This window comes from Peromyscus californicus, unplaced genomic scaffold (assembly GCF_007827085.1).
Source record: "Peromyscus californicus insignis strain IS unplaced genomic scaffold, ASM782708v3 Scaffold_7__1_contigs__length_154581171, whole genome shotgun sequence".
Taxonomy (NCBI): domain Eukaryota; kingdom Metazoa; phylum Chordata; class Mammalia; order Rodentia; family Cricetidae; genus Peromyscus; species Peromyscus californicus.
Window position 1 is genome coordinate 7,635,245 of NW_026294595.1, and position 16,236 is coordinate 7,651,480.

At 46.1% G+C, this 16,236-nt stretch overlaps 1 protein-coding gene and 1 long non-coding RNA gene across 3 annotated transcripts in view; one reads left to right on the plus strand and one right to left on the minus strand.

The window, feature by feature from the left end:
- The window catches only part of Abl1 (ABL proto-oncogene 1, non-receptor tyrosine kinase), a 121,859-nt gene extending 111,914 nt beyond the window's left edge, over nt 1–9,945 (minus strand). The window contains exon 1 of one of the 2 annotated variants that reach the window (XM_052726602.1): nt 9,256–9,945. In XM_052726602.1, coding sequence (XP_052582562.1) covers nt 9,256–9,391 — 136 coding nt within the window. In that variant the 5' untranslated portion in view covers nt 9,392–9,945. The remainder of the gene's footprint in view (nt 1–9,255) is intronic. The other variant, XM_052726604.1, reaches the window with a different exon arrangement.
- A 701-nt stretch (nt 9,946–10,646) lies between these two features.
- Nucleotides 10,647–15,032, plus strand: LOC128102649 (uncharacterized). Its single transcript, XR_008215475.1, has 2 exons — nt 10,647–10,762; nt 14,547–15,032. It is a non-coding gene; the product is annotated as an uncharacterized LOC128102649 (long non-coding RNA).
- Nucleotides 15,033–16,236: the final 1,204 nt, after the last annotated feature.

Here is a 16,236-nt window from a genome sequence, read left to right on the forward strand (position 1 = left end):
ACCAGGGTAGGTGCTGGGAACCAAATTCCCATCCTCTGTTGCACCATTTCTCCAACCCTTCCCCCCCAGATTTGTCTGTTTTTCAGAGTTTCTCTGTGTAGCCTTGGCTGTCCTAGAACTCACTCTGTAGGCCCAGCTACCCTGGAACTCAGAGATCAGCCTGCCTCTGCCTCCCAAGTGCCGGGATTAAAGCCATTCTCCACCACCCGAGCAAAGATTTTTTTTTAAAGATAGTCTCACTCTGTAGACCAGGCTGGCTTCAAACTCAAGACCCTCTTGTTTTAGTCTCTCAAGTACTGAGATGGTAGGTATGTGCCATCAACAGACTACCCCCAAAATTCTGGGGGAGTGTGTGTGCTCAGTGTTGTGCAGGGGTAACAGGAAATAAGGTGAACCCTGCCTCCATAGGTTTACAGTTTACTTGAGGCCCCAGCTACTCACATGAAGCTAGTAGGAAATTTTGCGAGACTGTATCCGGTTCAGAGTTCATCTGTATTACATAGAACAATGTTCAAAAAGCTACAGAAAACTGTCAGGTTCAAGAGATCCCAAACAGGGCTTTAGGAGACAGATGGGAGCAAAGTGATCAAAGATGGGGAGATTAGGAACACTAGGGACTGTTAGGTACACAAATACCAAAAAGGCTGAGACAACAGGGCACGGAGCACAGGAAATGCAGAGGAAAGTGGGCAAAGGAGGCCTGAAGGAGGGCTTCCTCTTCCAAAAGACCCAAGCAGCAGCTGGAACTTCTACCTAGATCCAGACACATCAGCATGTGCAGGCCCTTCCCATATGTCTAATTCAACTCCAGGATGGCGATGCATTCTATGCCTCCTCGAAGGAAAAATGTCTCTCTGCAACCCACCAGTGTACCCAAATTCCTTCATCAACACATGATTCCACGTTTTCTTCAGCTTCTACCACCTGCGTCTGCATCACTCAAAGGAAGCCAGACTCCTGGTTCAATTGTTTGGTGGCTTCCTCCACTTATCCCACAACAGGAAAGTGCTTCCTTCTGTACTACAAGGACCTTAGTCAGTAAAGCACTTGCTGCACAAGCTTGGGGATCAGAATTCTGATCCCCAGCACCTACATGAACACAGGCTTGATGTCACAGGACTGGAATCTTACCTCTGAACTCAGGTCCTAATTGCTTGCACAGCAACTTTTCACCTTGGGAAAAAAAATATCAACAGGCACTGAAGCTTAAGATGAGTTATTTTCAGCTGGGCATAGTGGCCCACACCTTTAACCCCAGCACTTGGGAGGTAGAGGCAGGGGGATCTCTGTGAATTCAAGGCCAGCCTGGTCTACAGAGTGAGTTCCAGGACAGCTAATACACAGAAAAACCTTGTCTCAAAAAACGCAGGGGGGGGGGGACAGAAAGAGAAAGAGCCTACTTCTTCAGGATTCCAGTGTACACTGAAGACCAGCTGAGACATCCAGGCTCATGCACTGAACAACTACTGGTTCTCAGACCTTCCATTCATAGGCAGCCATTGTTGGATTAGCTGGACCACAGCCTGAAGTCATTCTAATAACTTCTCTTTCTATACATATAGAGATGTTGTGGGATATTATTTTACAATGTGTTACATTTGTTTATGCTGTGGAACATTTGTTTAATGATGCAAAGATGTGTTGAATTCTTTTATGTTGCATTTGTTTAACTCTGTGATGCTGTGTTACTTTGTCTAAAATACCTGATGGTCTAATAAAGAACTGAAGCCAGGTGGTGGTGGCACACGCCTTTGATCCCAGCACTGGGGAGAAAGAGCCAGGCGGATCTCTGTGAGTTCGAGGCCAGCCTGGTTTACAAATCGAGTTCCAGGACAGGTTCCAAAGCTACACAGAGAAACCCTGTCTCGAAAAAACAAAAAACAAAAAAACAAAAACAAAAACAAAAAAACTGAACGGCCCAGTCCATAGTGAGGCAGGAGAAAGGATAGACAGGACTAGCAGGCAAAAAGAATAAAAAGAAGGAGAAACCTTGGAGGAAAAGAAGAAAGAGCAAGAGAACAAGGAGAGGAATAGAGGCCGGCCACCCAGCCACACAGTCAGTCATGGAGTAAGAGTGAAAGTAAGAGCCAGGCGGTGGTGGCGCACACCTTTAATCCCAGCACCCAGGAGGCAGAGGCAGGTGGATCTTTGTGAGTTTGAGGCCAGCCTGGGCTACAGAGTGAGTTCCAGGAAAGGCGCAAAGCTACACAGAGAAACCCTGTCTGGAAAACAAAAAAAAAAAAAAAAAAAAAGAGTAAAAGTAAGATATACAGAAGTAAGAAAAGGAAAAAGCCCAGAGGCAAAAGATAGATGGGATAATTTAAAGTTAAGAAAAGCTAGCAAGAAACAAGCCAAACTAAGGCTGGGCATTTATAATTAAGAATAAGCCTCCATGTGTGATTTATTTGGGAGCTGGGTGGCAGGTCCCCCAAAAGACCAAAAACAACCAACAACAGAGAGATTCATTCCGTAAATTCTGTTCCTCTAGAGAACCCTGGCTAATACACTCTGTAAAGCCCTGCCTCCTCCCTCACTTTCCCCCAGACCACCCTGTCCAGAGAGACTGGCTCAGAATATAAATCAGGACAGGTAGGTGGGTCACAACCTATCACCCAGCATTTAAGTGAGGCAGGAGGATCATGACTCCTGATCACCCTGGGCTACGACGGGTGAATTTGCCTCAAAAAAGAGGGAGGAGAAGGGAGAGGGGGAGACTATGGAGGTCCACAGTGGCTTCCTAGTGAGACCCTACTCTGGGTCAGAGAATCTGAGCTTGCTTTACCCAGCAGGGCTACATAATGGGATGATTTGGCCACTGGCGTGTTTACCAGGTGTTTTGAAGGGTCTACACTTGGCTGTATATTGTGCTTTGATCTTGAAAGGGGAAGGTCTTTTGCCTCGCTCCTTGGCATGGTACAAAAAGCCCTTTGGAATAAACCTCGAGGCGACTGGGTATAGACCCAGGGCCCTCCAGAAGCTATCCTGTGTCTCTGTCTTTCTTATTGTCTCCTATTTTTCTATCTAATACTTCCTCATTCGTCCCCATCCCCACCCCCACCCAAGAACTGAAGTTGGACTCTGGCAGACTCCCACAGGAGACTATACATTAGGTCTCATTACCCCCCTCTCAAAATTCTCCAGAACTTCCCAAACCACATGAAATGGCCCGTAAAGCCCTACTCTTCTCAGGCATTCTCCGGGCATCCCTGTGCAGCCCTCCTTTGATGTCTCCTCTCCAGCTCTTCCAACTTGGAATATGCTAAGCAATCTCTGCCTCAAGGAGTTGCATGCTGATCCCTTGAGCTGACACCCTTGGCCTGCAACAATCTGGCCACAGACCTCAGAGCTTGCTCCCCACCTCCTTTCTTACTTTATTCAAAAGTGACCTCAGCCGGGCGGTGGTGGCGCACGCCTTTAATCCCAGCACTCGGGAGGCAGAGCCAGGCGGATCTCTGTGAGTTCGAGGCCAGCCTGGGCTACCAAGTGAGTTCCAGGAAAGGCGCAAAGCTACACAGAGAAACCCTGTCTCGAAAAACCAAAAAAAAAAAAAAAAAGTGACCTCAGCGCTGGTCTAGCAGCCCCACCTGAGGTTACAGCCCCAAGAATCACTGTTACTTTTCTCTTGTCACAGTGTAAGCATCTGTACCTCCCACACTGGAGTTACTGATGGTCTGTCTGCCCTTGTCTATAGAACAAAGGTTCTAGAAGGGCAGGAGCTTCATTCTGCTCTCTATCGATGAAAATACTACCTAGCACATGTATGCTCAATAAACATTTGCAGAAGAAAAGGGAAACACAAAGGGAAAAGTTTACTGCTGAATACTTTCAATACTCTTAAAAGTGGATTTTCTTAGGCAAGTCACTAAAATTTGAAAAGAATATATGGTACATAAAAAATACTATAGAGTCCATTTTTTCCTCTCCTATACATATGACTAAACCATTTCCACCCTGAATGATCCTGGCAAAATGTTACCATCTGCTTACCCCCTGAAAATTCATCACCAACACCACCAACTACCATCATCACCATGATCACCACCATCATCTTCATCACCATCACCACAACCACTACCACCACATCACATTCTTCTTAGCTTCCAACTCTTGTCTAGCCCCATCATGTACTAGACTTCAGGTTTTTCTTTTTAAAAGATTTATTATACATGTAGTGTTCTGCCTGCATAGATGCCTGCACACCAGAAGAAGGCACCAGATCTCATTACAGATGGTTGTGAGCCACCATGTGGTTGCTGGGAATTGAACTCGGGACCTCTGGAAGCGCAGTCAGTGCTCCTAACCTCTGAGCCATCTCTCCAGCCCGACTTCAGGTTTTTCTGTCTCATCTACATAGACATAAGCTCTAGAAAACGCAGTCTATGGAGGATGAAAGAAAGTTTGGAACTAAAATCCATAGTCTTTGAGATAAAGAACCCGCAGAGTCTAAGGAAACTGATCTTCAAACAAGGCCAGCAAATGCACACAAAAAGTGTGCAACAAAGAAGTAACTATCTGAGTCTCAGTTCAGATCACAAATCTACTTATTTATTACAAAATAACAAATTTGTTGTAAAAAGACATCTGGAACATCATAAAGTTTAAGAAGGGATGGTGACTCCTGCCAGTCATGCCAGGAAGAGGCAGGAATACCGCCATGCTGGAATTCCAGGCCATGCTGGTCTATACAACAAGACCTGTCTCAAAAAAAGAAAAAGAAAAAGAAAAAAAAAAAAAGCCAAAAACCAAAACAAACAAAAACTTAAAGCTTTTTTCCTATCTCCCCTAAATCTCAATTCCCTATAAACAGCAATTTTGGTTTAAAACCTTTCCATACTTTTACATGTACAATAAATAATTGTTTGTTTTTTTAAAAAATGGGGCCAAAGCATATAGACTAACCCTCTAAATGGCTTTCTTCCACTCACTGCAACATTGGTTTTCACTGGTGGCTTTCCGACACCCACTGAAGGAGGAAAGCGAAGTGAGTATACAGACTTGTCTTCTGACTTACACATGCACATGTGACACATTCAAGCCCAAACAGAAGCACACACACACAGACAACTAAACAGAAGCATGTCTGCAGAGAACAGCCTGTGGGTCTTGAGTGGACTTCCCACAATGACAGGCCCATACATTTTATTTTAGTTTAGTTCAGGCAGGGTCCACTATGTAGCTATTGCTGTCCTGGAACTTGCTCTGTAGACCAAGCTGGCCTCAAACCCACAGAGATCTGCCTGCCTCCTGAAAGCTGGGATTAAAAGTGTGTACCACCACACTGACCGAGGTCTGTACTTTTTAATCTTAGGCCTCTTTACATTTTTAGAAAATCAATGATGGCCCAAAGACCTTTAGTTTATATGGCTTATCTCAAATACTGCCCATATTAGAAAGTATAGTTGGAAAATTCTAAATATATCCATTCATGAAAAATTAAACATTTTCATTGTTTATTTTAAAAAATAAATGTTTCCTCCCAAACAAGTTAATTTGGTTGATATCCATAGCTCTTCCCTGAGCTTCTCAAAGGCTGCCTTGCCTGCCTTGTGGAATCTGAAACCTTGACACTCTTCTCTAAAGGGGCATTGAAAACTACTTCCCTACCTTGGGGTCTGAAGGCTCCTCTCACCCTGTGCAATCATGTATCACATACTGATCCACTGACCCCTCAGAAAACGCTGGTTTCCCGACTACACCTGTAAATATCACACTTGTATGGACAACTCGATGGCAATACAAATTCTCTAAAATCATCTTGGAAAGGAAAGACAAATTTTAATCCATATAACCACAATCTATCCGTTGCAGTTTCAAGTAAAAATGACAGACCGGAAAAAAAGAAAAGTTAAGAAGCGGCTGTTCGGGTGACCATGGCAACAGCTGCTCCAGCACTGTTACTGGACACTGTCTCACTCCAGTACACAGCAAAGAGGTTTGTGCATATCCCACTCCATCTCAGAGCATCAAAAGGATACGTACACAGGCTGGCAAGATGGCCTGAAGAAGCTTGCCATGCAAGCCTGACAACCTGAGTTGACTCCTGGAACCCATGTCAAGGTAGAAAAAGACAATAGACTCTCCAAAGTTGTCCTCTGACCTACCTACACACACACATCCCAGACACACACTCCTATACACACAATAATAACAAACTGTATTTGTTTGTTTGCCTTTTGAGACAGGGTTTCTGTGTAACAGCCTTGGCTGTCCTGGAACTTGATTTATATACCAGGCTGGCCTTGAACTCACAGAGATCCTCCTGCCTCTGCCCTCCCAAGTACTGGGATTAAAGGGGTGACCAACACCTTTAATCCAATAAAGGTGTTTTTTTTTTTTAAATACTTTATTTTACGTGCATTGGTGTTTTGCCTGCATGTATGTGTGAAGGTGTTGGGTCCCCTAGAACTGGAGTTACAGACAGCTATGAGCTGCCATGTGGGTGCTGGGAATTGAACCCAGGTCTCCTGGAAGGGCAATCAGTGCTCCTAACCGCTGAGCCATCTCTCCAGCCCAATGAAGTTATTTTTACACACACACTCAAAAGGACAAAGGCAGGTTGGAAGCACCTACAATCTCAACACTTGGAAAGTGGAGACAAAAAGATCAAACAGTTCAAGGTCATTCTCTGCAGCATACTGAGTCAGAGGCCCACTCGAGCTACATTAAGACCCATCACCCCTCTGAACCCCTGAAAGGTATCAGACACCTAGGCCAGGATTCCTGGGTGTGAGTTTCCTGGGTCATTGGTAACCATGTTTTCAGTTGAGCCAGAACTTTCTGAAAGTCTCCACCAACTTTCACTATCTGAAGCTACATCATAATCACCAGATAATAATGTTTTAAGTTGTGAATTTAAAGGATCTTAACAAATTGTCACACTTGTCTACCTCACACCAATGCTAAAAAGAACTAATGATTCAAGGTAGACTAAAACCAAGTGGCCCACACTGACTTGAGTTGAGGTTGAGGTGTTCTCATATAAGAAAATGTCAGGCCAGAGTGCTGGCCCAGCAGTCAAGAGAGTGTACTGCCTTGCGGCTTCAAGGAGCTGATGTCTCTGGCCTCCACATCCCCACAGACAAACATACACATAATTAAAAACAATTAAAAGGGGGAAAAAGGAGCTGAAGAAATGGCTTATTGATTAAGAGCACTGGCTGCTCTTCCAGAAGACTGGGGTTTGATTCCGAGCAACCACATGCTGGTTCACAACCACCTGTAACTCCAGTTCCAGGGTTTCTGATGCCCTCTTCTGACCCTGCATACATGTGGTGCACAGATATACATGCAGACAAAACACATATACATAAAAAAATTTTTTTTAAAGCTGGTCAGTGGTGGTGCACGCCTTAATCCCAGCACTTGGGAGACAGAGGCAGGTGAATCTTTGTGAGTTCAAAGCTAGGCTGGTCTACAAAGCAAGTTCCAGGACAGCCAAGACTATTATAAAGGGAAATCCTATTTCAAAAAATAAAAAAATTAAAAAAAAATTTTTTTTTTAAATATGCCAAGTAGTGGTGGCATTCGCCTTTAATCCCAGTGTTCAGGAGGCAGAGGCAGATGAATCTCTGTAAATTCTAGGCCAGCCTGGTCTACAGAGCAAGTTCTAGCTAGGATAGCCAAGACTACCAAAGAAACTCTATCTTGAAAAACAAAACAAACAATAAATAGAATAAATCAAAGGAAATAAATAGATAAAAGGAAAAACTAAGCCGGACAGTAATGGTGAGCGCCTTTAATCCCAGCACTTGAGAGGCAGAGACAGGTGGATCTCAGTGAGTTCGAGGCCAGCCTGGGCTACAAAGCAAGGCTGTTCCAGGACAGCCAAGACTGTTATACAGAGAAACCCTGTCTCGAAAAATCAGAAATAAACAGATTAATTTAAAAAAAAAAAAAGGAGAAACTAACAAAAACAACAAGAGAGACAGTTCTGCAGATAAGAGCACTTGTTGCTCTTACAGAGGAACCTGTAATTCCCAGCACCTACACAGTGGCTCATGACTATCTGTAACTCCAGTTCCAGGGGATCCAACATCCTCTGCTGACCTCTGTAGGTACCAGACACTAACATGATACACATACACACAGCCAGGCAAAATACTCATACTACTAATATACTCATAAAAACTAAACCTTAAAAAAAAGAAAGCTTCAATTATCAAATGTAAGTTCACCCAAAAGCAGCCATTGTTTATAGTAGTCACCTATTGTTAAGAAGTATTTATGACTGAATTTCAAAGTATATGAGACCCTTGCATAAGCTACATTTGCTTATACAGACAGTATGATGGTTCAATAAGTACACAGTTTGAGAAATAACACTGCCACAATACAACCTGGACCCTAATTAACTAGCTCCTGGCTGGCCTCTGCAACACATTATTAGTCTAACCTGACCTTAACTGTTAGCCAACAACATGTACTGTCAGCATTATGAGCCAATCAGGTTCATAAAAATGTCAAAGCCAACTGAGCAGGGAGAGAGGAGGGTGAAGAAAGCTCCATCAATGAGGACAGGGCTATTCCTTAGAGAAAGTAACAATCCTCAGTTCAGGAGGCATACTGCTTCCACACTCAACTTTTTCCACCTTGCTCCAAAGCAAGAATTTTCAAGTCCTGCTCACAACTGAGAAGGTCAAAAGATAGTATCAATTAGGTCCTGTTTGAACCTAAAGTGGTACACAAACTACTTTAAGGATATGATACAAGTGCTCCATAGACAGGCAGAATAAGAAAAATCCATGCCCGCCTGGCAGTGGTGGCGCACAGCTTTAGCCCCAGCACTCGGGAGGCAGAGGTGGGCAGATCTCTGTGAATTCGAGGTCAGCCTGGTCTACAAAGTGAGTTCCAGGACAGCCAGGACTGTTACACTGAGAAACCCAATCTTGGAAAAACCAAACAACAACAACAAAAATTCCATTCACAATGGTAGAGTCCCAACTCTTGGTGAGAGCAGATAAGGAGAACGATGGATGCTTCAAAGCCACCTAAGTCCAGTCCCCTCCCCCACAGAATGCAGACCCCAAACAGTAAAGGGGCTTTTCCCGTGTCAACAATGAACCAGAAGTAGGCTCAGGCTAGAAACAGCAACTCAAGCAGACTGAATACAGTCATATTTTTCTTGTGCAAAGAACTGCTCCACCAGAAACTACTAACTACAGTAGCAGAGCTAGCAGGAGCCGACCCAAGTATTGTTTCAGAAAGTCCTTTGATGCTTAAGGAAAAACAAACATCAGAAACCTGGAAAGCACTCACCATGTTCCACAAACACGTTGCAGTGTGGACCCCCATGCCGTGATGAGTCCCTCTTCCCTGACCCCTTGATAAAATGCAGGGCGGGCAAACTAGGCCTTCTTTGGTCCCCAAGAACTTTTCCAGGCTGCTGCCCCATAAAGCAATGATAGGCACCCCTTTCCAGAAGAGGGTTCAAGATCTTCCAGAATGGTCCCACGTCAGTAACTGGGGTCAATCACAGAAAAGACAACTTCCATGAGAAAGGGAAACTGGGTTTGAGGTTCATACATGTAAACAGGAGTCTGGAATTCTTTTCCAAGTTAATTAATTTGAAGTCATGTAATCACAACGCTACCCAAAAGCTTCTTGACTTTAAGTCTATTTTGAGGGCTGAAGAACAATTTCCTTGCAAGAGGAAAATTTTAGATAGAAATATTCACAGGGAAGTGTGAAAAGGGTCAACCGTACTAAAAGTCATTTCAACTCCTCAGCGTGCTGGAATCGCTGAACGTCTTTGATGCTTCTCTGCAACTGTCCCTGTGGAAGTCACCAATCTGTCTCTCCCACAAATTTCCTGCCGCTCTCTCTTCCCTACCCTGCTCTCCGGAAAATGAGACGGGTCACACAGATCTCAACCAGAGCTTGCTCTCCACTCCGCCGAGAAGGAATGCATGACCAGCAACTTTTAAGTCCGCTTTTTAAAAGGCCTGTGAAACCAATCCAGACTTTTCCTTTGCATTAAAGTTTTGGGCTGCACTGAGACCAATGGGGCTGTAGGTGACATTGGAAGAAGTCAGGACATCGGAGGCCGGCGGAAGCAATCTGGGAGGACCGTGGAGATCGCTTGACAGCAGGGAGATGATTTGAATGGGGGGCTCCGTGGCCAAACTTGGGGTTGGAATCGAGCGAAGGGCGGCCTCGGGGAGAAACAGAGACTTCCCCAGGCGGGGCGCGGGCAGCTTACTCGGGGGCGACGCTCCTCCACGCCTCAGGAAACTGAGTGTCCCAGGTAGGTTGAAACTGAGACCACCCCGGGTGTCCCAGAGCCAGAGCGGAACTGGGAGGGACGAAGGACTCCCGCGGTCCCGAACCGGGAGGCGGCCACAGGGGAGGAGGCCCGGCGCCTCAGCTGCCCCGAGCTAGGGGTCTACCCGAGACACCCCTCCCCCGGCCCCGGACTCTGCCGCCGCCGCCGCCGAGCAGTCACATCCCCGACTCTGCCGAGGGACCCGGCTTCTCCAGCCACTGAGGGGTGTGCCGCGGAAGGGTTCCTTAGCCGCAGGACCCTACAGCCGGCTCCAGGTCCAGCGCCTCTCAGGGACAGACACCGACCCCCGAGGCCGCCATGATGGATTACGAGCAGCTCCACAACGAGGGCAGGCCCCGCCCCCGGGCCCGCCCCCAGCGACGCCGGAACACCCTGCGCGAGGTCTGATGGGCCGCCGGCGCTGCCCTCCTACACGGCGCCGCACCTTCGGGCTCCCGCCTCACTGCCCGCGACAGGCCGGCTCCGCACCACCTTTTAAAGGTAGGTTTTCTGAGCTCAAGGTGAGCGATAAGGAAGCGCCCGCCTCCTCTGCATTATCACTGGTCTTCCGATAACTGGAGTCTGTCCCCCTCACCGCCATCCAATTGGCTGTTGAGGGCGAAAGCGGCCAGCTAATCGTGTTCGGTGCTGCCGCGAGGCATGTTGGGACTTGTGGTCCTGGCGCCCATGGGCTGCTCGCCGAGGCCCTAGCCTCCCGCTCCTATAGCTAGAGGGCTGGTCCCGCCTCCTGGAAGCCGGTGGACTCTGGTCAGCCAACATCTTCACTGCTCGGGTTGCGAGACCGCGGGAGATTCAGAGCAAGGGGGAAACTACGGATTGGAGTTTTCCAGAACCGGAGTCGGATTACGTCTTTGAGCCTCGTTAGGGGAGAAACTTTGGCTTGCTCCTAGAAACCAAGATGACCAGTGCGTTACATCCTCATCACTTGGAAAAAGAATAAATATGGGAACCTGGGAAGAAGTATTGAGAAAGCAAGCATCATGATGCTTTGAGATAGGAAGAAGTTGAAGAAAGTGTTTGTTCAAGGTATACCAGGCGCGATCCTGCATTGTGTGTTTGCACTAGTATGAATCCTTACCATGACATTTCACAGTGAGACATGCATTCTCACAAATTCTAAGGCGATCGAGGCCAGCCTGGGCTACAGAGCGAGTTCCAGGACAGGCTCCAAAGCTACACAGAGAAACCCCGTCTCAAAAAACGAAACAAACCAAACAAAAAAACCAAATTCTAAGGCAAAAATTGTCCAGGTTATCAAATCTCAAAAGCCTGTGAAACTACCCCACACCTGTAAGCATTCATCTTCAGGCCCCCCTAGTCTTCACTATTCCTATTACCTGGACCCATTTCTTTTTGGTTTTTCGAGACATGGTTTTTCTATATTGCCCTGTCTGTCCTGGAACTCGCTCTGTAGATCAGGATGGCCCTGAACACAGACATCCTCCCACCTCTGCCTAATTCTGCTGGAATTAAAGACGTGTGCCACCACCACCCCAGCACCTGGACCCATTTCTAAAGGGACCCACTCATCACAGCACTCAGTCTGCACTTTTACATAAAGTGCTTTACCCCAATCCTTTTACCCATCAAGGCATGAAATGCTGTTTCCACTACACAGATGGGAAAGCATTCGTAGCTGGGATTGAAGTGTCACTTAAAGGTTGCTACTTCTTGCTCAGAAGCATGCCTTTTCTACCGCAGCATTCGGTACCAAGTAACTGGTGAGCTAACGTCAAGTTTTCAGATGTCACTGTGGAAGTTTGGGAATGCTGCAGTGATGTCTGTCCAGCTAAGCATTTTAGAAATCGTCTGCCAGGTTGAGAAGTGGCACTTTTTTTTTTTTTTTTTGAAAATGGCATTTTGGGGTGGAGAGATGGCTCAGAGGTTAAGAGCACTGACTGCTCTTCCAGAGGTCCTGAGTTCAATTCCCAACAACCACATGGTGGCTCACAACCATCTGTAATGAGGTCTGGTGCCCTCTTCTGGTGTGCAAGGGATACATGCAAACAGAACACTGTATACATAATAAATAAATCCATTTTTTAAAAAAATGGCATTTCAAGAGGCACACACCTTTAACCTCAGCACTCAGCAGCCAGATCTCTGAGTTCAAGGCTGGCCTGACCTATATAAAGTTCCAGGCCAGCTTGAGCAACATAGTGAGACCCTGCATTTAAAGAAACAAAGGGAGGTGGGTGTGGGGAAGAAAATGGCTTGTCACTTGAAATAGTCAATGTGAAGTAAAAGAAATCTTGTGCCCAGATTTACAAGTGGAATTTATAAATCCTAGTGAGTGAACTTTTGTTCCCTCACAGAATAATCTTGGTGGGTTGGTTCTGGTTGTTTTTTTGTTTTGTTTTGTTTTGTTTGTTTTTCGAGACAGGGTTTTTCTCTGTGTAGTTTTGCACCTTTCCTTGAACTCACAGAAATCCACCTGGCTCTGCCTCTGAGTGCTGGGATTAAAGGCCACCGCCTGGCTCTCGCAGAATAGTCTTCCTGTCATCTTGTTTTTATTGTAAGTTTGGCTGTTAACCTTTCTCCTGTCTTGCACTGCCAGTCTTCGGACGCCTTTGTTCCCCTCACTGACCCATTCTCATCCTAATCACTGCTCTTTTCTTTCTGAAGATTCTACTTTTTAATTCCTATTCATGCTTTAACCATTTCCTTTCCCCACCCACATTCTTCATTCTCTGGGTGAACTTTAAACTGAACAACCAAATCATAACTTTTTAAGAGATTTATTTTTGTGTGTTGTGTGTGTGCATGCATGAGTTTATGTGCACCACTATCGTGCCTATTGCCAACAGAGGCCAAAGAGCACCAGAGCCCCTGGAGCTGGATAGAGTGGCAGACATGGTTATGAGCTGGAAACCAAACCCAGATCCTCTGCAAAAGTAGTAAGTGCTCTTAATGACCAAGCCGCCTTCAATTGCAACTCTTCAATAAATATTTCTTGAACCAACATTCATTGGTTTTTGCTTTTGAGACAGGATTTATAGCCCAGGCTGCCCTCAAACTTTCTATGTAGCTGAGTGTTCTTTTGTACTTCTGATCTCTCTGCGACCACCTCTCAAGTGTCAGGATTACAGGTATGCGCCACTAAAACTGGTTCAAGCAATGCTAGGGATGGAACCCAGGGCTCAAGAATGCTAGGTGAGCATCCTACCAAAGCGTCTGCATCCCCAGTCCTAGCAACTAACGCATATACTAAGCACCTATTCCTGGTGCTGACATACAGCACTGAGGGAAGGTGCCATCTTACTCAAGGAATACAAAAGGAGGAACAGGCAGGCAAGCAGCAAAACAAAGTGATCCAAACAAAACTCAGTCTTGGAGCTGGAGAGATGGCTCAGTGGTTAATGCACTGGCTGCTAGTCCAGAGGACCCAGGTTCAATTCCCACCACCCACATGGCAACTCACAACCAGCTGTAACTCTAGTTCCAGGGCATCTGATGCCCTTTCTGGCCTTGGAAGATAGCTGGCACATCATGTGGCACACAGACATCCACACAGGCAAAATATCCATACACATTTAAATATAAAATCAGTCTCAAAGCCACAAACTACACTCTGGATCCATAGCCCTCCGTGGTTGATTCAACCTGTGCTCCTACATGGCTTTGGTGAGCTCCTTGCTAAAGCTGAGCTCTCTTCATTCCGTTCCCTAGAGTGCCTTCCTCACCTAAAAGCGGAGGGAGGGCATTGCTACTCATTGTTTCTGGTCATCTCGAGGTCCAACGTGACCTTGGTTTGGCAGCTCAGCTCTGCCTCACTGTCCTCACTGCAGGTCACCACCTGCAGTGATGCTGCAGCCTTCTCCCAGACCAGCAGTTTCCTTTCAGATGAGCTCAGCCATCTGAGGTTTTCTTCCCAGAGATGCACTACTACTCTTTGGATAATTTATTTGTTACTCTTAAAGACTTCTTTTTGACTGGACTCAGAAGCTCCCACTGAGACAGCCTACATCTGCTGACAGTTTGTTCCTGGTGTTTTCGCTGGTTTCTTATTCTCTTGGCCAGAAGTTTAACATGTTCTGTAGCCTCCTTGTTTTCCTTAGTGTGCTGTTTCTTCAGAGCAATATACCAACACCTGTGTTGCAGAATAATGGAGGAACGAGATGCTGAGTGGGTGCTTTGGTTCTCGGCTTTCTGACAACAGTGGACATCATCTTTCGAGAGACTAAAAAGCTAGCTCTTTTGGGTTCCAACAGCCAAGACAGTTGGAACAGTCAGTCCATGAATATCCTTTCTTTTTCTCTTACAGTAATCAAGTCGAAAACACTCAGGTTGCCATCCACATCCTCTCTCCAGTTCTCCCTGGTCTATAACAGGAATGCCCCTTACTCTACAGCAGGCACACTGTGCCATGGGTCAAGATGCCTTGCTTCATGGGAGCACCTTGTTTGTTGTTCCCACCACTGACTCTGACCACAAAACCCTCCACTCTTCATGCAAAGAAAGCATCAGCAGCTCTTCTGTGGCCACGTACTTCTAAAAAGTATGAAGCCTGTATTTATCATCCACTCCAATGAGTTTCTCACAGCCAGTGGCAGGGAAGGAAATATTCAGCTTCATCTTGATACAGCCAACTGCCTAAGAAGCACCATGAAAAGCAAGATGCACTACTTTTTAACACTAGAAGACTTTTAAGGGTTCAAACTACAGGCAAGTATCTGATAGGATGTTAAAACCAATGTCTGATGCATCCTGTATGGCTCAAAGAACTTTTATTAAAAGTGGTTCAATTCAATCTAACTTTGTCCTTACTTTCATAAAGCAAAGCTCAGTAACAAAACTTCAGCTGCTTTGTATACCTACTGTACAGTTACACTTACCAAGGGCGCCCTCTGGTGGGCCACAGAAAGCACATCCCCAGCTGAAGATGCTTTTGGACCTCTCTACTGAACTGCCCTGAAGCAGTCACTAAAAAAGCATGCTCAGCAGCTTGGGAGAAAGAGGTGAGGACAAATGATCTTGAATGGGACTTAGGCTCCTATTCCCATCCCCTTAAGAGGTGAACAACCGCCAAGCAGTGGTGGTGCTTGCCTTTAATCCCAGCACCCTGGAGACAGAGGCAGGCAGATCTCTGTGAGTTTGAGACCAGCTTGGTCAACATAGTGAGTTCCAGGACAGCCAGGGCTACACAGAAATAAATAGCCTGTCTCAAAAAAGAAAGAGGGGCCGGGCATTGGTGGCGCACGCCTTTAATCCCAGCACTCGGGAGGCAGAGCCAGGCAGATCTCTGTGAGTTCGAGGCCAGCCTGGGCTACCAAGTGAGCTCCAGGAAAGGCACAAAACTACACAGAGAAACCCTGTCTCGAAAAACCAAAAAAAAAAAAAAAAAAAAAAAGAGGGAGGGAGGGAAAGACAGACAGATAGAGGGTCCAGGAGTTGGAGGCTGGAAAAGTGGGGGGTGGATATGATCAAAATACATCATATTATACATTTATGAAATTCCCAAAGAATTTGTTTTTTGTTTTGTTTTGTTTTGTTTTTGTTTTTCGAGACAGGGTTTCTCTGTGTAGCTTTGCGCCTTTCCTGGATCTCACTTGGTAGTCCAGGCTGGCCTCGAACTCACAGAGATCCGCCTGCCTCTGCCTCCCGAGTGCTGGGATTAAAGGCGTGCGCCACCACCGCCCGGTTTGTTTTGTTTTTTTGAGACAGGATCTCTATGTAACCTTGGCTGTGTAGACCAGGCTGGCCTTGAACTCAGAGATCAACCTGCTTCTGCCTCAAGAGCGCTGGGATGAAAGGTGTTTGCCATCATACCCAGCATCCAAACAAGCCACTGCTCAGAGATGTCCTTGCCTAGTAATAAACACAAGACCCTAGGTTCCATCCCTAGCTCTGGCAAAAAATACACAAATGTTTTGGGCCAGTTTTGACTCAGTGGGTGAGGGTGCTTGTTGCCAAGCCTAGTAACCTCAGTTTGATCCCTGGAACACACATGGTAG